Below are 20,421 nucleotides of genomic sequence, written 5' to 3' on the forward strand. Positions count from 1 at the left end.
AGATCACTCTGGATTTAGGGTGGACCCTAAATCTGATGGTGAGTGTGCAGAAACACAAAGAGAGAAGGAGAACACACAGAAACACAGAGAAGGCCAGGTGAAGATAGAGACAGAAATAGGAATTATGCTGCCACAAGCCAAGGAACACCAAGGGTTGCTGGCTGTCACCGGAGGCTAGGAAAACAGCATGAAAAAGAGTCTCTCTCGGAGCCTTTAGAGGGAATTAACATCGTCAACACCTTGACTTCAGCCTTCTGGACTCCAGAACTGTGAAAGAATAAATTTCTGCTTTTTTAAGTCACTCGATCTGTGGTAATGTGTTACAGCAGCCCTAGGGAATAATACATCTATTATTATTTTCTGCTTTTAATTATCTAAATACCTCTGCATGTTACTTTGGTAAAACTGTTACAAGTGTCATGCAGAACAAAAGGCTTAAACATAAAGTGGAAAAGATAACAGTAATGACAGAATTCCAAGGCACACATTACTTACATCAGAAGATGACAATCCAGTTGGGTACAGCACTGGATAACCATTTGATGTCATATTGGGGAATGAAATTGACAGCTTAAGTTCTGGCATTGGAAAATATCCACTTTTTCTTATCTACGAGAAAAAAATAGAAATGTAATCCTTTCTTTCTATTTTAAAAGAATTCTTTCTGTCCTATGTAACACTTCATTTTCTAGCTGATGAAGTAAGTTGTGTAATATTTTGAATAACGTATTGAGTGTAAATCCTTTATGACACTGTATGGAGAATTGGCATAAATCTCTGAATAATGCCAGCAAGAAAATAAGGATACTTAATAGTTGGTAGCTGTATGTGTCAGCTATAATCATATTGTTCCTCCATCTCTCATTCTCCTAATAGAACTAGGATTAATAGAAAATCAGAATTGGAAGTTTTTATCTGTTATTATGTTCTTGCCACACTCATTTTTTAAAAACATACCAGTCTGTTTGAAACTGGAAAGAAGGGATACCATGGAACAGTTTAGTAGAGTTTTGGTTGCCTTAACCCACTTTGCAATAATTCCCGAAACCCATAAATCGCCTCTAATCCTGGCTAGATGGGATCTGCCGCCACTATCCAGGCAAACCAGACTCTCATCCGCTTCCCTTCATAATTCTGCCCCCAGCTGGGGCTCTGTTGATAATCTGGTCTGATGAGAGTCAGATTAAATTTCATCTCAGTTTCCATTTGTTTTTATCCACTTACCCAAAATTTCCACTTAGTATCATGTTCTGCTGCCAGTAGTGAGTGTAGCTCAGAGGCAAAGGTGGGCAGGATGAAGTTCAACAGGAAACTGAACTCACTATGCAGAGGTCCTTGCCTGCTTAGAAGATGCAACTGAACTGGGGCAACCAGGTGCAGTGGTCCCCTTCCCACTGCAGAAGCATGATCTGCAGGCCTGAAGCCTATGGCAACCCTGTGCAGCATCTTTAGCTGGGTAGAGAACTCCTTGATCTACATAGATAGATGTGGGGAAAGCCAGTGATCTACACAACTGAGCCTTCCAGACTGAGAGCTCCTCAGATCTGAAGCAATTTCCTGGGTTGCTAAAAATAAAATATATCCAGAATTCCAGGATTAAAGGAATTCTGGAGGTTCCTGACCAGCTGTGCCTGGACCCTTAAGCATGCTCTTAACTCTTATCTTCTTGATTCCAGACAAATTCTGTTTTCTGATATTCAGTCAGAAATCCTGTGTGCTGTAATTACTTTTTTTTCTGATTAGAAAATGTTCCTTGTAGAAACATTGGAAAATACTGAAAATTAACAGAAAATAAAAAATTCCTATACTTGTTAACATTTTAGTATATGTTAACCTGTCCTTAGTATTTGCATAAATGCACATTTATAAAATTTGTATCACAATAAAATACAAAGTTTTGCATCCTGTCTGTAAAATGTATTATGCTAAGGCATTTTCCCATAAACATATGGATTTATTGAGAATATGATAGTTCATAGCTAAATAACAACCACAATATCAACATTGTTGACTACGTGCCACACACTGTGCTAATCTTCTTATATGCATTATTGCCTTTAGCCCTGTTAACAACTCTAGGTGCCAGATCCTCCTATTATCTGTGTTTTATCTCTGAGGTAAGAAGGTTAGAATAAGAATTAAGAACTTCCGCACGGTGGCTCAAGCCTGTAATCCCAGCACTTTGGGAGGCCGAGGCGGGTGGATCACGAGGTCGAGAGTTCGAGACCATCCTGGTCGACATGGTGAAACCCCGTCTCTACTAAAAATACAAAAAATTAGCTGGACATGGTGGCTCGTGCCTGTAATCCCAGCTACTCAGGAGGCTGAGGCAGAAGAATTGCCTGAACCCAGGAGGCGGAGGTTGTGGTGAGCCGAGATCGTGCCATTGCACTCCAGCCTGGGTAACAAGAGTGAAACTCCGTCTCAAAAAAAAAAAAAAAAGAATTAAGAACTTCCAAGATTACAGAGCTAGTATGGTTTCTTACTCCAAAATATTCCTTCTAAAATATTACAAAGTCTCTCCATTGAATATATGATAATCTCTTCACTGAATATATAATAATTCATTCAAGTAATTTTATTGTGTTAAAGTGTTTAGATTGTGCCCAGGTTTTAGTAAACTATTAAAAATAATATTGTTAAGGACATTCCTGAAATCTTTGTTTCTATCACCAAAAATTTCCTAAGGAAAATACCTAGCAGGAGATTTACTGGGTTTCACCTGAACAAAAGTTCTTTTAAAAAATTCCATTATTCCAATTCTAGAATTAACTTCAGCAAAATAATCAGAGATACACACAAAATTTTATGCTCAGGAATATTCTTACCAATAAAATTTATATCAACACTTGTATAAGAGAGAGTACGGATTTCAAATCTGGACCCTAGTAAGTTATAATATCTAAAGATCTACAACATTTACAGTCTTTCTCTCTCTCTCTCTTTTTTTTTTTTTGCTTAATTTTCTAGTTCAGGGAAAGTGAACAGGGCTGGAGAAATCTGATAGCCTGAATTACAAAAATCTATTCTAGACTCCAGTAGAGTGATTGGCATTTATGCTAATTTCCAGGGTATAGCTTGTCATAGGAATTCTAGCAAAGAGTACAAATTTTAAAAAATGGAATCACTTGGGAGTATACGTTTAATTATACTCTGGGAGAGAACTTGTTTGCTGTTGGCAATTTCCAAAGGGATTGAGATTATCTTCATTTATAATTCTGTTGCATTATTTCATACTTTCGAATACATATTTAAATCTATTATTTGAATTGTGTTCTTTTTTTTCCTTGAGTAATTTTAACTTAAGTTGAGGCTGTGCCCGTAACTAGGCATTACCTAAAATGAAATTCCATGCTTGTTTGCTATAGTGGTTAGAAAGAGTTTGTTATGAAGGCTTTAAAAGGAAAAATAAATGTAACAGGAAACATCACTAAGGAGGTGGTAGTACCAACATGAGTAACTTACAGTACAATGCATGTGAAAGGTAACAGTGAGGGGAATGTGATACATATTTGTTTAATAAAAAAAATTATCAAGACAATTGTGATAACAAATTTCCTAAATAGTCATAATTAATGAAAAGGTGGCTTTTCTCAGTCATACTGAAAAAATAATGTAAGTAAAGCCCACAGGTTTATACATAGCATCTGTCTAGTTTCAAAGTTTATATTTTTTCTAGAAAGTCATTCTAATCGTATCTTATTTTGAGGAAATTAGAGAGTGAGATCTCTAAATTGATTAAAAATATAATTATCAACAATTTAAATCTTTAGTAAAATTATAAATAAAAATATAAACTGAAAATTATATTTGTAAATATTACAAATTTATAATTTTATTTATGTTTATGAAATCATAAAGAAAAAGATGCTGGAATTAAGAGATTAAACACTGAAGCAACATATTTTTATGCATCTATTAATTATTTAATTTATAAATTTACAAATAGCTCCTTTAGAATACTATTTTAGAGGTGATCTCTTACCAAGTAGAAGATATTAATTTCATTTCCAATGTCCTCAGTAGAATTAATAACTTCAGGGACTGTCTCATTGGCAGCAATTGAAATGTGGTATTCACTGGCAGAGCTTAAAAGAATTAATTAGAAGAAAAATAAAACACAGCGAAGTTTAGCTTTTATTTGGCCTCATTCTTTTCTTTCTCCGTATCATGTAATTCCACAAAAATACTTGTAGGGACTTCAAATCAAAGAGGTGTTCATTTACCTTCAAACCTAAAATTAAATCTTTGAGGAGAGTGAGAAGGAGTACATAATTTAGTTCAATAGTCACCGATGCTTATTTAACCCCAAAATGCTAAAATATGAATTTTAAAAGTTAAAATTTCATTGTTAACAAGTGAAAATTTTCCATTAATTCACTAATACCATTTATATCTAGTGAATAATAAAGCTAAAAGGTAATTTTTAGCAGTGCTGAATTCTAAATAGATTTAAAATGTTTCCCATTTTACAATTTAAGGTCCTATATTTGCTGCTAAACTTATAAGTTCAATCTTCTCTATACAACTTCATCATGTTCTTTGGATGAACTTGGTAGAGTAAAATAGCCTGTTTTTAAGCAGCCCTTCATTCAAGGGAAGACAAAAAATATTTATAAATGTTTGACAAAAGTTGATTTTAAATAAATGGAAAACCCTTGGGGGAAAAGTCAGTGCACCAATAAAAGAGGATGCAGAAAAATAGAAAATAACTGACAGAATTTAAAGGCTGAGAAATATTAGCAAAATCTTCATGTATACCTATAATCATGCCATTTTTGTAGTCTCTCATTATTAAAGAGAAAGTGCCATTGAGAATAAATTAGTAAGCCAGAAGGAAGATATTGAATGTTCCTAATACAAAGAAAAGATAAATGTTTGAGATGACAGATATGCTAATTATCCTGTTTACTTTCTATATATTACATGCATCACATCTCCAAGCACTTCATAAATATGTACAATTATTTCGTGTCAATTTAAAACAATTTTAAATTAAAAGAAAAAAAGAACATGTGTAATCATTTAAATTAACACTTCCTGAGCATATAACCTGTAATATGTAACCTCCTACCCGTAAATTAGCCTCTTTGAACCTCAATTTCTTCAATTGGAAATGGAGAAAGTTGTATTTGAACCACAGAGTTATCATAAGGATCAGATAAGACAGACCACAAAGGTTCAATAAATGTTAGCCACTTTTATTAAAACATTAATAAAATGATAAGACTTCAGAATAAACCAACTTGTCACGTATTCTTATACTTTTGATATACATTACACATGTTTATTTAACAAAAGCTTGGAGTTCTGCTTAAGCAGGGGAAATTATAGAGAGAAAGTTTTTCAACATGATTTGTGTTTGGATAGATAAGAGGTTCTTAAGATAAATAATGGTTTATGAATGGTAGAAGAAATAAACAGCTCTTATCAATGAGAAATGTTTTAATCTTGTGTGTCCAGATTGAGAAGACTGATCGAATTCCACAGGTTGAGAATGGTGACCAAGAAATATGCTGGTGGCCGCTAAGAAAATATTGTGTTTTGTGAAGGACTTCTGGGTCTTCAACTTGCATTCAGGACTTTAAGAAAGGAGAGTGAATGCAATCTGGTATCACTAACACCTAATATTTTGGGTTACTTAGTTATCAAACATTAGGATGCATGAGAATTACTTGGAAGTCTCGTTTAACCTCGTCCTCTGAGTTTCTGATTTAATAGGTTTTGGGTGGGGCCGGAGAATTTGCCTAACAAGTTTCCACGTGGTGCTGATGCCCTTGGCCAGCCAGGGGACCACACTTTGAGAACCACTGGGTTAACGGAAAGGCATCAACATAAAAATGCAGTTTTCTCCTACCTGTAAAACTGTAGTCCAACTTCATATTTTACCGGGATAGAAATGTTTACTACATTATCAGAAAGGGTTTCAGGAGGTTCTTCACTGTCACTAGAAAATACACAGCACATTCGGACAAACCATGAAAATATTGACTATTTAGAGACATTTCTAAGTGTTTGAAAAAGAAGCTTATTCTGGCAACTAAATAAAAGCACAAAAGAGTAGAATTTCTTATTATTTTTTAAATTGGGATGAAGAAGGAGATCAGAGATGATGGGTATGGTTAGGAGTTCCCAAGTTGATTCTGATGTGCAACTAGAGTTGAAAATCACACTGATTTACGTTTCTCAAAATTCTATGACAATAATGATAAGAATCCCTGGGTTTAATTGTTCAAAATACAAAGATTACTGGGCTTCCCTTAGAAATGTGGATTTACAGGTTCCACGTTGGGACCCAGGAATTTGTGTTTTTAACACATATCTACTCAGGTGTTCTTACTGATCACAGATGAGGACTTAGCAAAGATAAGTGATCAGGGCCACACAGCTGAGAGTAAACCTAAAATCTTGTTTTCTTCTTTAAGAATCTTTCCATACTAGGTACTTGATCATATTATTTGTAGGCACTGATTTAGTCTCTTGAGTTTGGTTACCATTTTAATTATATATTATGTAAACACATGTATATATGTGTATACACACGTATACACATACATCTCATACTTCCTTGTATTAGAAAGCATGCAAAAATGATATAATGAGTAATGAACACTGGATCTGGGGCCAAAGAATGGGATTGTTCTTGGACACTGATACACTTTGGTAAAATTACTTATCTGGCTTTGCCTTGGTTTCTTCATCTATAAAATGTGGATAATAAATAATGATTAAATGAGTAATAAGTATAAAGTGCTTAAGATAGTGCCTAGGACAGGCGTCCCCAAACTACGCCCGCGGGCTGCATGCGGCCCCCTGAGGCCATTTATCCGCCCCTGCCCCCACCCCGCCGCACTTCAGGAAGGGGCACCTCTTTCATTGGTGGTCAGTGAGAGGAGCACAGTATGTGGTGGCCCTCCAACGGTCTGAGGGACAGTGAACTGGCCCCCTGTGTAAAAAGTTTGGGGACGTCTGGCAAAGGACATAGGAAATATTCAGTAAGTGTTAGCTTTCATCACTATCACACACACCCCTCCACCAACTGACCAAGCACCTAGCATATTGTCTCACAGAATGGTCATAAGAGTATTTTTTAATGGTCCTGCTTATTCCCAAATGTATAAAGTGGCTCATAAGCAGAAGGACAGAGAGAGCAGCACGCTGCCTTGGGTATTTGTGTGACTCAGCTCTTAGCACGAATGGTTCCCTTTTCTCTCATTCATTCCACACTGCAGCCTTCCTAAGTTAATCTTCAGAAGCAGCAGCTCGGTACAGATGATTTTACCTTTCAAAAACTTTACTATACCCTCATGATCTGTTAAATTAAGAAATAATACCTTGACTGGCATTCAGTACCTAGCATGATATGATAGAATGCACACTCCCTGTTCATTTTCATTGCTATTTTATGTATTCTTTATATTTCAGCTTATAATTTCCTTGATAAAGCTTTCTGGGGTTCCCATTGCCAAATATATATTATTTCAGCTTCTATTAATTTTCGGACACAGCTTTATATCTCTATAATAGATTGTTTTTATTCTATCCCAGTTTATAATAATCTTATACTATTCTCAATCTCCTACTGTAATACCCTATGAGGAGTTTCATGCCCTTAGTAGTTTTAATATTTCTTACAGTGACTAATTAAATATTTTGCCCATAATAGATGTCAAATAAGTATTTGTTGAGTTGGCTTGAATTAATCCATTAGTTCATTTCCCTAATTTATTTATTTGCTCTATATCTATTTAGTGATTATAATATGGCAGGCACAGTGCTAGTCACTGTGAATAAAGTAGCAAAAGATACCATTTCACTGGAGACAGATCAGTGGATAATTACAATTAGAAGAAAGTTAGACCACTATTTCACTTCCTTACAGGCCCTTTGCTGTTATTAGTCTGTGTGTTCTATGATACGTTTCAGAAGCTCTGACTGATTTGAAGCAAAGTGGTTAGTTGCCTTCCACTTCTACTGATCTCATACAACCTGGAATGTGAGTTTATAAAGCAAAACATTCAAAATACACAGAAGTGATATACATTCATATGCATACACTTATACACATGTAAACCAACCTTGTTGCACTTAAATGAATGGTCACATTTTCCATGAGAAAGGAGGTGTTAAACTGAAACAATATTTTGAAAGTTACCTATAAAATAAAAATATGTCTTTAGTAACAGATAGGTAATTTTTTACTTTGATTAAAATTCTATTTCCATAAATGACATCAACAAAACTCAAATTATGAAGTTGAGAAGCATTATATTACAAAAGAAAACCTTATTGTATCTCAAAAATAGAATAATATATAACATATATGTACTTTTCAGTGTGAATATGTACCATGTTTTACATATTGCTGTGATCTGAATATTTCCTTCAAAATTCATATGTTGAAACCTAAACACCAATGTGGTATTAGGAGATGAGGCCATTGGGCAGGTGATGAGCTCAAAAGGGCAAAGCGCTGGTGAGTGGGATTAGTATCCTGTAAGAGGGGCCTCAGAACACTGCCTCCCTGATTTTGCTATCTGAGGATGCGTAGAAAAGATGACTTCGATAAAGCATGAAACAAGCCCTCACCAGACACTGGATCTAGCAGTGTATTGCTCTTGGACTTCCCAGCTTCCAGACTGTGAGAAATAAATTTCTGGTTTATAAGCTACTCTGTTTATGGTATTTACTCATAGCAGCCAGAATAGACTAAGACACATGTTAAATAAAATGTATAAGAGGTCACTGGTTTGGACTGAGCTCTTGATCTAGGCCCAACAGACTACATCAGGCTCACGTTCCACACTACAAAGCTGAAATTAAGTCATGTATCTGAGTTTCTGAGAGATGAAGAGAGTGATAAATAATCACCAAATCCCCAATCAAGCCAGTTTTAGACAGCATAAGAAAATTCCTTCTGCTTCAGCCTTTACAAGGAAAATAACTTTGAAATGAACAATCCACTTTTTGTTCTCCGTTTCTCCTTTCTTCAGCCCTTTTCTCTCTATAAAACCAACTTCCTCTGCTCAGCTCATCCATCACTCATTTTATTTTACAGAATAAGGTGTTGCCTGATTCTAGAACTGCAAATAAAAGTCAATTAATATTTGGAACTAAATTTGTTGTAATTTTTTGACAGATATTATAAATTCTAATCCTTTATTCAAATTATATCAACAAAAATTATTTATACTAACTATAAACCTCCACCATAAAGGCACTCTTATTTACTTTATTATATTACCATGGTTTACCAGAGTACAATAATAAACAATATAATTGGGAAATGATCATAATTAAATCTTCTTAAATGTGAAAACTTCAAGACAGGCAATCATCTATTCATATTCATTACAGAATTACAGGAAAACATACTTGGTTCCATTAATTTGACAGTATAAAACAGTTTTGGACCTTAAAGGCACAATAACAAGAAGATAAAAGAAACCGAAAGGCTTGGCTATTTAGAATAAATTATTGTGAAGAAAATGCAGAAAATTAGGTTTATATAGGTTTTCCTACTGAAAGTAATACTTAAGAAAAACTGGTATGTATTTTGTTATACTGACACTCTAATATAGGTAACCACCTTTGAAACACCATGGCTAAGCATATGAACTATATAATCCACAACTCTATGTAAACATCAGCAGGCAGACCAAAAACTACATTGTTTGTTCAAAGACATATCTCACCCACAGTACTACTACAAGTAGCCTTATACTAATGCTTGTTAAGTATTATGTTTCTCCTTCTCAAAACTAATCTCATTTTGTGCCAAGGTATTTTGGAATTTGGGACAGCAAAATTATAATATAAAATGCACAATTAATAGAAACTATCTAAAATTTTATTTTTTGTGATTAAGTGCTAAACAGAAGAAGGTCTGATATTGAAAGCTCTTTTATTGATTTAGGTGGTATTCACAGAAAGGATGACAGGAATTCAAAGTTCACGAGATTTGCATCATATTATGTTTAGAGTTTTCTTTATCCATACATATTTTGATTTATAATTGCAAAGAAAAAAAATAGTTCTAAGAATCTGTAGTCTCTGGAGTTTTCTTGTTGCTTTGAAATAATAATTACCATTCTAGTAGAAGCTTGACTGGGTGGGCTTGAACTATAGTAGACAAAAGTTCAGAAAACATGTGTCTACATCAGAATCTGTACACAGATATTTATAATAGTATTTTGTATAGTATCCAAAAAGTAGAGACAATCCAAATACCCATCAACTAATGCATGGATAGATAAAATGTAATATATCTTCATACTGGAATATTACATGGTAATAAAAAGGAATGAAGTATTCATACATGCTACATCATAGATAAACCTGGAAAAAATTATACTTGGTGAAAGAAGCTTGTACCCAAAGCCCGTACAATCAGCCCTCTGAATCCATGCATCCTAGCTTTAACCAATTGTGAGTTGATAATATTAAAAAAAAGTAACAATGCAACAATAAAAAATTTAAATAAAAACTCAATATGGTATAACTACTATTTACGTAGTGTTTACATTGTATTATGTATTATAAGTAATCTAGAACTGATGTTAATGTATATGGGAGGATGTGCATAGGTTAGATACCATTTTATAAAAGGGACTTGAACATCTGAGCATTTTGCTATCCAAAGAGAGTCCTGGAAGCAATCCCCCACAGATACCGAGGGATGACTGTACGTATGATTTCACCTATACGAAGTATCCGGAACAGGCAAATCCATAGAAAAAGAAAGTAGTTAGTGGTTGCCTGGGGCTGGGAAAAAGGCTGTTGAGGAAAAACAGAGTGACTGCCAATGAATATGTGGTTTCTTTGTGGTGTGTGAAAATGTTCTAATATCAGTTGTAATGACGGTACAATTTATAATTTGGTGAATATACTAAAACCCATTGAAGTGCACACTTTAAATGAGTGAACTCTAGGCTATGTGAATTATAGCTCAATAAGGCAATTGTTTTTTAGAAAGAGAGATGGAAGGAGAAATTCTGAATTAAGTTCTAAGCCAACCTATTTGAAGCATTCTTTTTCCTGAAGGCCAGGGATGCCTACTACCTAGGACACTCCAATAACAGAATGTCCCAGCTCCATTTTATCAGATACGTTATCTAGCATAAATTAGATATGTTACAGAGTATAAATTTTAAATCTTGTCTTGGTGTTCGAGTTTGCCTGTGTAAGAATTGTTTTCTGACTCTGTCTTAGTCTATTTTGGCTGTTATAACAAAATACCTTATACCACGTAATTTATAAATAACAGAAATATTTTGCTCACAATTCTGAGGGTTGAGAAGTCCAAGATCAAGGCACCAACAGATTCAGTGTCTGGAAACACCCAGTTCTCATAGATGGAACCTGCTATGTGTTCTCACATGGTAGAAGGGATGAACAGTCTCCCTCAAGCCTCTCTTATGAGGGCACTAATCCCTCATGAGGGCTTCACCCCCTGGACCTAACGACTTCCCATGCCTCATCTTTTACTACTATCACTTTGGGGAATAAATATTAATGTATGAATTTTGAAGGGGCACAACCATTCTGACCATATCATATTCTAATCTGTCACAATTTTGAACTCAACATTTTTCATCTGTATTATCCTAAACTACTATGGGAAGGATTTATATATTTGTCTTTGTGCATATTACTTTTCATATTCAATTTCCACATGTGTTTTTTGTAATCTGCTCACCATCTCTCCTCTTCTGAGGAAGGGATATCCAACTTTACATGTGATATTATGATTGGATTCACAGCTGTCTTTTTGGATAGCCTAGGAAGAGATAGTAAACAGAATCAGATTGGACAAGCAGGTGAAATACTGAAACGTGTTCTTTCCGAATTTTCCCAGCTGTGACTTGGTGACTGCCTTGCCAATATTCTTGTCTTGCTTTAGCTGGCAGAGGCACAGAATTCTGGGACCACCTGTTCCACAGCTCGTGGAAATCTAAAAACATAACTTTGCCTGAAAGACAAAGCAAATCTCACGATCCTGCCTAAATCTTCAGTTGTAAAATGGAAGTACTAACAGCAGCGCCCTCACAGGGTGATTGCCGTGGCTGGATAAAATAATCCACATATCCCAGACTGGCACAGAGCAGCTTTCAGTGCATGTTAGTCATTAGAGGAGTTTAGTGCAGTGAATAAGAGCACAGGCTCTGACCTGTGACCACCAGAATTTAAACCCTGACAGCACCGCTATTAACTTTATCCTTGTTAAGATTCCTCACCTCTCTGGGATTGATTTTCTATCAAGTGGGTTAGTCGTATACTCTATTCTGTCCAACTTAAAATGCCATTGAACGTGAGATAAGCCATTATTTTTATATAACAATAAGAAGGAAAAATAATGCTGCCAGGTAAGTAAACATGTCAATTGTAAAATGCAACTACAAGAATGTTAAAACAAGAATAAAAGGTTTTATCTTCACATCTCTGCAGCACAGTAATACCTACTTACAAAAGAATTAAATGAAAATTAAATAAGTAAAATCCTTAGAACAGTGTCTGATATTTAATGTGATTCAAGAAAAGGCTGCCATCGTTATTACTGTTGTCATTGTGAATATACACAGAGGAGATACACTGTTAGATTTTTAGCTGTTCCTCTCTGCCAAGACCATCAAGTCAGCTGGGGAGAAGATAGGCAATACTTTTTAACATAGTATCCTTTCCAGAGAAATATTTAGTGGTAATATTTAACCCAACATTACTTTGCACCTTTGTATTCATAATTAATATTCTTAATTGAATTAACAATATTGTAACATATGACATTATTGTCAGGTTTGTCTTAGTCATCATGCCTCTAAATGATATCCTAATGGATAGAGAGAAATGTCCATGAAATCTGAGTTTACAGAAATTAGACAATAATGTTTTGATACTATGTATAATATTAACCACATTGCTTTTAATGTAAATTGTATTTAGTATTAATTAATATAAATGTACATAAAATTTTAACTCAGTGGGATTCATTTGGAGATCAGAATTAAAAGCAAAGTTCAAACTTGGAAATGCTGATTACCTCTGATATAGAATCTTATGCAGATTAATATATTTTATTGACAACATAATAAAAGAAACTTGTGTTATGAATCAATAAGACAGTTATTTAATACAAATCTCTCTGTACCTCTCTGTACCTCTGTTAAACTGTTTTGGCTTTGATTGTTATTATTTTCCTTGACTCCTTCTCAATTTCAGTGTTTTAAGGATTTAGTGAAACATACAATTTTTATACATGAGCTTTCCTTTCCTCATACAGAATCAAAGAAAAGACATACATATTTGAATATATAAAACAAAACTTTTTATAAAGCTTAATACTTTCACCATTGGTGAGTACTAATGTTGTAGAAAATTCCTTCTGTTCTTTCAAAATAAATCTAATAAAAGCATTTATCTCAGTAGTATGAAAAATAAACTCAGTAAATGACTGTTAAGAAAATAAATAAATGAAAAACTAAAAGTTTACCTCAATTCCTGAAAACACTAGATTTGGAGAATAATGCACTATTGTCCTGGTGTTATAGGCACTGTCCTTTGTATTTTTCACTGTGATGCTAATGTTGAACTTATCATTCTGGGACCTGACAATCAGCAGGTCCTTTTCTGTGATGGTGACATTAAGGCTGAGGTCCGAGATACATTTTTCCTTGTTTCCACAGTCTTTGGCAAAGGGAATCTGAAATGGTGACAGGAAAGCATTTTTCAAAATATAGCTACGCACTATTGAAAATCACCCATCAATTTGTGTAACAATGGCGTACAGCCCAAGTAAGTTAAGCAACTCATAAACAGAATCAATTTTACTGCACAAATCTTAAGAGATTTTATATTTATCCCTGTAGTTTACAGGGGAGAAGAATAAACATTTACTTGCAAATGTAAATTGTGCTAGTCCTCTTAAGAATGCACAGTTTTCATGGATGTTTTGCACTGGCTTTTGTCTTCCAGGGAAGAACGGTTTCCAAATACGAAGTCAAGTACTGTAAGAACCTAAATCTACTCAACTCGAAGTATGAGATTTTTCTCTTAAAATTAATCAAACACTTAGGAATGCTATAAAGCTCAGCTGAGAGGGTAGAGAACGGTCAAGCCACAAATCTAGGAGCTTCGCTTGATTCTTCTTTACTGACCGCCTCTCCGCCACCACCATATGTAATTCACCAAGCACTGTCCATTCTACTCCTTTTCCAAGTATCTCTCCAATCCTTTTGGCTTCTCCATTCCCACCTCTCACCCAAGCATTCTCATTTCCTTCCTGAACTAAAGTCATAGCTTCTCATTGGTCCCCCACATCCACCTGTGTTTCTCTCCAACCACTCTTCACTCGGCAGCATCCTGTCCCATGACTGAACCAAACAGAAACCTTCAAAAGCACTGCCCTGCTCTTTCAAAGGTTTGGAATTTGTGCAGTGGCACCAAGTCCCGAATGACCTGGCCGCCACCTTTACCTCCAGCCTCACCTCACATCACCTCCTTTCTTGCTCTTCAACAGCAGCCACACTAGTGAATGTCATTCAGTTTCCTTCATGCTCAGGACCTTCACATTTACTGTCACCTCTGCTTCCCAAACTCCTCTAAATAGGGTGGAAATTGTCCTGTCCTTCAGGGCTCCACTGAAATGGCACGACTTCAGGAGGGCTCTCCTGACTTCCCAGCCTAGTTGGAAATTCCTATAGAGCTCTGAAATTCTCCATGGCATATGCTCTAATTACTATTTAATACCTGTTTCCTGTGTTAGACTGAAAGCTGCAATGCCTGTTATGTATAAAACAATCTACTGGTAGGAAGGAAGGGAGAGTGGGAGATGGATGTGTGGGGAGAATGAATTTCCCGTCCCCAGTGTCTCCTCCAGTGCAGCCACACTAGTGACACCCTCCCTCTTCTCTCTCCTCACTCATTCTTGGGGGAGGCACAGAGACTCTAGCTTTGGGAACAGGAACTAAGTGAACACAACTCAGTCCCCTTCTCTCTTTTCTATCCTTGGAGCAGCTGTGTGCCCATAAGAAGCACACATTCGGCTCTACTTGTCCATTTTACAGGTTTTACAAGGTGGGCTCCATGAAGAAGGACAGAGATGGACCAGCACTGGTGATGACCGAGTTGGTTATAGGTAGTCTAAGTCCACACTTCAGTGTGAGGACATCCTTTATACCTAAACTATACCCTGCCATCCAGTGCTTATTAGAAAAAAGGGGGAGATTTCTTTCCATTGGTCCTGGATTCAAGTGAGGTAAAAATGAGTATCATTTATTAGTTTTCTGAAACTCCAATCATAGGAAATTAGGAGGATTGGGAAAAGCCTAGAAGAGTCTAATTCTTTTTAAAAACATTTTTAGTTGATTTAGGGTTATGGGTGCATGGATTTCAAGCTTTTTCCTGATGTTACTAGGGCAAATCTGAAGTATGGCTGAGAAAGTTCATTATTTTGTTAAAGAGTAGATAGCTGAGAAAGCTCATATTTTCTCTTAAAAAGTTTTATTTTGTTTGTGTTTTTTTTTTTCCCCCTAGTTTCTTTATCTGTAGGTAAGCTTGCTGGAAAACAACTCCAAATGACCTGGGAGCTTCAGGACCCTTTGCCAATGGCCAGAGGAAGATAAAGCCATTGAGAAAACGGAGCGAATCAGAACCAGCAACCCCTTGTTACCTTTAGATCATTAACATGTCATTATTATGCTAAAGTCCTTGTCATAGAAGAAAATGGCCACTATTTCTTGAACATGTATGTTGCATAAAGAAGCATGTTTATGATCTGCCCCTGTAAGTCTGGAGGTCCTCTTTGCACATGCTTACACATACCTCTCTGCCCCACATCTAACTCCTTAAAATTCTTCAGATTTTCACAGCTTGAGGAGAAGGAGGTCTTTACAGCAAAAGCTCACTCCTTCTTCATTCCTGGCCAGAAATAAAACCCGCTTTTTTTTTCTTTCTTCCAGTTGGTTGTTCTTTCTTAGTGACCAATGCAGAGTAGGGAAAGAACTTGGTTTACTGGTGACACTAAAATATTCACAAGTTGGTATTTTGTATTTTAAAGAAACCTGACTTACATATTCATGTACTGAGTTTGGTAAAGAATCATCAAGAACAGGCCCATTTTCTGGATCAGTGAGATTGAAGTCCAACGTTATTCTCACAGAGTCTTGAAAGTCATGCTTGTCCTAGAGGGTGAAACATAAAACATATCATTGGTATCATATTTACTGGGTGTTCTGACCTTGTTATGTCTCCTTTTTCTGTCCCTAAGGGTCAAGCTTACTGGAACATTCTTCTGCGTCTAATCTGACATATGACCTCATCAGGCTTTTGCTTCCTGGAGACAGATTGGCATTCTTACAAAGGGCATAGGGGAATGTGGAGGCTTCAGAATATGACCTGTTGACTCACTTTTGGCTCATCAGGGGGCCCTGCTGGAGTGATGGCAGCATCATACCTTGCTGTGTCAACATATGCCAGCCTGAGCCACTTGCATCCCAGTACAGTTTCTCTTGAGACCTCAAGCTAAATATCACTATGTAATACTTATAGGAACATTTTCCAACTTCCAAAAGGCAAACTTTCTATAAAATGAGTTATATTTCATTAATATAATATATATACCTAGAGCTATAAGAATTTTTTTTTTTTTTTTTTTTTTTTTTTTTTTTGGAGACAGAATTTTGCTCTGTCGTCTAGGCTGGAGAACAGTGACATGATCTTGACTCACTGCAACCTCCACTTCCTGGGTTCAAGTGATTCTCCTGTCTCAGCCTCCTGAGTAGCTGAGATTACAGGCATGTGCCATCACGACCGGCTAATTTTTGTGTTTATAGTAGAGATGGCGTTTTGCCATTTTGGCCAGGCTGGTCTTAAATGCCTGATCTCAGGTGGTCCGCCCATCTTGGCCTCCCAAAGTGCTAAGATTACTGGAGTGAGCCACCATACCTGGCCAAGAATTTTATAATGTAAAATTATTTGGAAAGGATGTGAATATGATTAATATTGTTAACATGCCACCAATATCAATGATCATTTATAGTATTCAAAATTATGAGCTTTATATACATTATTGCAAATTATTTCAACAGTTCTCCAAGATGAGTAACTATTATGATCCTTACTTTACAGATGAAAGACAAAGAGACCAAACAACTTTACCAAACAAAGTCACTCAGGATGAGGAACATCTGGGATACAAATTCCACACTGGCTGACTCCAGAATGAATTTCAAAGTGCTTATTTCAAAATCAAAAACAATTTTGGAAATTTTGAAAATCTTTCCATCCTTTTAACACCAGTACCTAGACATAGCTTAGATGGTGAATTTGTGAACAAACATAGACTGAGACGATTTTTAGCAGGTTGGCGACAATGCCATATCTGGTTTCATGCCCATTCAAATTTTATCCACATTCTAATTCCTAAGTGTTCAGTTCTGATGAACTAAACAGGAGGGACAACTCCAGTGTTATTTTATCAGATTACAGATTGATCTTGATGTTCGTAGAATATGCTTATTTTGATAAATGTCTTGAAGCATACCAACATGAATATCACTGAGAAAGAACAAATGTGGCACAGAAAGATGTACGTTTTCTGTCACTTCTTGCCCAAACTGTAATTTTCAAAATATAGACTATGAATATATCAATAATACAGAAATAAGTCAGCAGTGGGAAAATTGGTCTGTTTCCTTTAAAACTCCAAGTTTACCATCAAGTCTCTAAGTCTTAACGTCAGTTACTAAGATCAGTGTTTTCTCATTACCTTCATGCTGCTCTTTATTTTTATCATGCTCATGTACATTTTAAGATGTTTAGGAAACTCTTGCCCTCTGCTGGGAACACTCCCCACATACACAATGCCCCAACAAAACACATTGTAAATAATTCACACTGGCTTACCAGCCATCTCTAAAGATTAATAGTTTACTTTCCAAGCCTCCCTTATGCACTAAAATTAAAAAAAAAAAAAAACAAAAAACTGAAGTAGCACAAAGCCAACAGAAGATAGAAAATATCAGATTATTTTCTCCTTTGCTCTAAAGTCAAACAGTGAAATATATAGTTACCTGAACCCCAGAAAGCATACAGCCCAGCAGTCTGCCCTCAGAGCAGGTAAACACTTATCAACCACAATTGAAAGACAAGGTCTACAGAAGTTAAATATTTTCAAGTTGAAGGAATAAATGAATGAAAGAAAGAAATACACGAATAAGGTTTCTCGTCAACTTGTACACTGTGTCTTTTACTGTCATTCCATAATATATGGATGTCTGATTACACAGACAGGGAAGACCAGAGATAGTTTTACAGATATCTGGAAATGAGAAAATTAGACCTGTAATTTTATGGTAAAAATGAACAAACAAGGTAGAGTTTCCTTTATGACATAAATGCATTTTGAAATAAAACAAGAATTTGATTGACTTGAAATAAGACATCTCTCCTATATTCTTGATTTGGAATAAGGCAGCTATGATATATGATTTACTTGCCAACATGTAGAAGGAGTGCTTAGTGCATTCTGATTTTCGAACTGTGATGTTCCTTTGAACCTTTCTCTCTTGAGTTCCAGAGAAAAAACTTCGTGATATTTGTCTTAGTGAATCTAGGATGACACGGTACTGCAAATCTATAAAAATTTTAAAAAATAATTGATGGAAATGTTCATTTGAAGTGATTCTTATATTGTACGGATCATTAAATTAGCATTATAGAAAAATCTCTTCAGCAATCAATCAGAAAAGATTCTATTGTTCAGCGTATCCACACTATTATAACAATGATATTAGTGGTCATGAAGATAACCTTGAAGAACTCTATAGAACTGCTCTCCGAGTTCACAGTGCTTTCAGTGTTTAATTATATTCATTGTTTATAATTCTTATACACACATGCACACCTGCCTATCACCTAATTTCCAGACCACCACTGTATCTATTAGATTTTCACTTAAAATATTCTTCTAAGTTTAGAAATGTTGGAACCCTGCTTAGAATATTAATTATGTTAAATTTCAATAGAGACAAAAATATACATTAGTTACCTGTTTATAAATATATACATTAATCTATTTCTATATAAAAGGACATTATTTCAGCTTATGTTCAAACCACCATTAAGTTCCATAAAATGAGCATATCACAATAAGAAAAATAAGGGAAATCTTATACTTTATATGAAAGCTACAATATTCCTTCTTTGATCACTTAGTTACTTTACAAAAAATTAAATAAGACTGAAATGAATTTACGTATAAAAACCAAAATCATTATTTTATATTCCTACACCTCATTGATCTTCTAGTCAGGAGGCTATTTCAGAGCATATACATGCACATATGGAACAAATCAAGAAAAACAGATTTTAAGAATTAATGGTTTTTCTCATTCTGCTTATTTTGGTTACAGAGTAAATATCTCTTCTGCAGTTTCTCTTTATAGCTTTGACTTGAGCATATTTCAACATCATTAAAAACCTGCCTTAAAAAATGGAGAGCAGAGGAAGGAAGAGGAGGCACAGGCTGACCTGATGCACCTGAGAACACACACACAGAACAAGACTGACTCTCAGAAATTAGGGCCACCTCAGTGGAGCAAAGGATCTCAGAATGTGGGTGTGGGAAAGTACTGGGGTTCTCTGCAATACCAGTCTTTCCCAGGAGGGGGCAAGAGAAGGGAGAGAAGATTGTAGAAAGGAAACCCACAGGAAGGAAAGCTGAGCTCATCTGGAGCCCAATTTCTAAACTCTACCTCTGAATTGGTATTTTTTCTTAAGCGTCTGATTGTTCATACTAAGTAGGAGAGCCAGAGAGAAATGATGGATTGTGGAGGCCACTACATACAAACACGCAATTTCTTCTTCAGAATTGACTGAATTCCCTAATCTATTCCTTTTGCAGCAGAATTGTTTTTCAAGGTTCGACATGTTCACTGGGGCAAATGTGATGCATAGTTCACCATGGTGGGGAAAATACAATATCCTACTGGATTTCATCATGCTGGAGCAAAGGTATTGTCCTCTACCCAAAAGTACTTGCTATGGTTATTTTGCTTACCAGCTTCGTAAACAGTATCTTCTTTAGATTTTAATTTCACATCAAAACACACTGTAGCATTTATGCATACTGTTTCCTTTCCCTCCACACGGCAGTTTTTCTTTTGAATATTCACTTTATTTGGCTCAAAATTCATGGCCACTTTAACTACGGCCACATCTCGGGACCTACAAACATAAACAACGGCATTACTCACTCATTTTTACATTTAATGGATGTCATCAGCTTGGGAGTGCGAAGTAAGTGCATGGAAGAGGATTCTGCTTCATGTATAATATAGCACTCAGGACTCCCTTTAATTAATCATTATTACAGAAGAGATTGTATCTGATGTTCTAAGGACATGCAGATTACGTTTGGAAACCATT

At 35.6% G+C, this 20,421-nt stretch overlaps 1 protein-coding gene across 1 annotated transcript in view; it reads right to left on the bottom strand.

The window, feature by feature from the left end:
• The window catches only part of ITGA1 (integrin subunit alpha 1), a 172,953-nt gene that overhangs the window by 23,214 nt on the left and 129,318 nt on the right, over positions 1-20,421 (bottom strand). Inside the window, exons 16-24 of the mRNA XM_010336618.3 lie at positions 20,054-20,220; positions 18,492-18,628; positions 16,065-16,175; positions 13,487-13,696; positions 11,699-11,779; positions 8,079-8,155; positions 5,858-5,947; positions 3,986-4,088; positions 496-609 (exon numbers count right to left, since the gene is read on the bottom strand). Coding sequence (XP_010334920.3) covers positions 496-609; positions 3,986-4,088; positions 5,858-5,947; positions 8,079-8,155; positions 11,699-11,779; positions 13,487-13,696; positions 16,065-16,175; positions 18,492-18,628; positions 20,054-20,220 — 1,090 coding nt within the window. The remainder of the gene's footprint in view (positions 1-495; positions 610-3,985; positions 4,089-5,857; positions 5,948-8,078; positions 8,156-11,698; positions 11,780-13,486; positions 13,697-16,064; positions 16,176-18,491; positions 18,629-20,053; positions 20,221-20,421) is intronic.

The sequence above is a fragment of the Saimiri boliviensis genome, chromosome 1 (genome assembly GCF_048565385.1).
Source record: "Saimiri boliviensis isolate mSaiBol1 chromosome 1, mSaiBol1.pri, whole genome shotgun sequence".
Taxonomy (NCBI): domain Eukaryota; kingdom Metazoa; phylum Chordata; class Mammalia; order Primates; family Cebidae; genus Saimiri; species Saimiri boliviensis.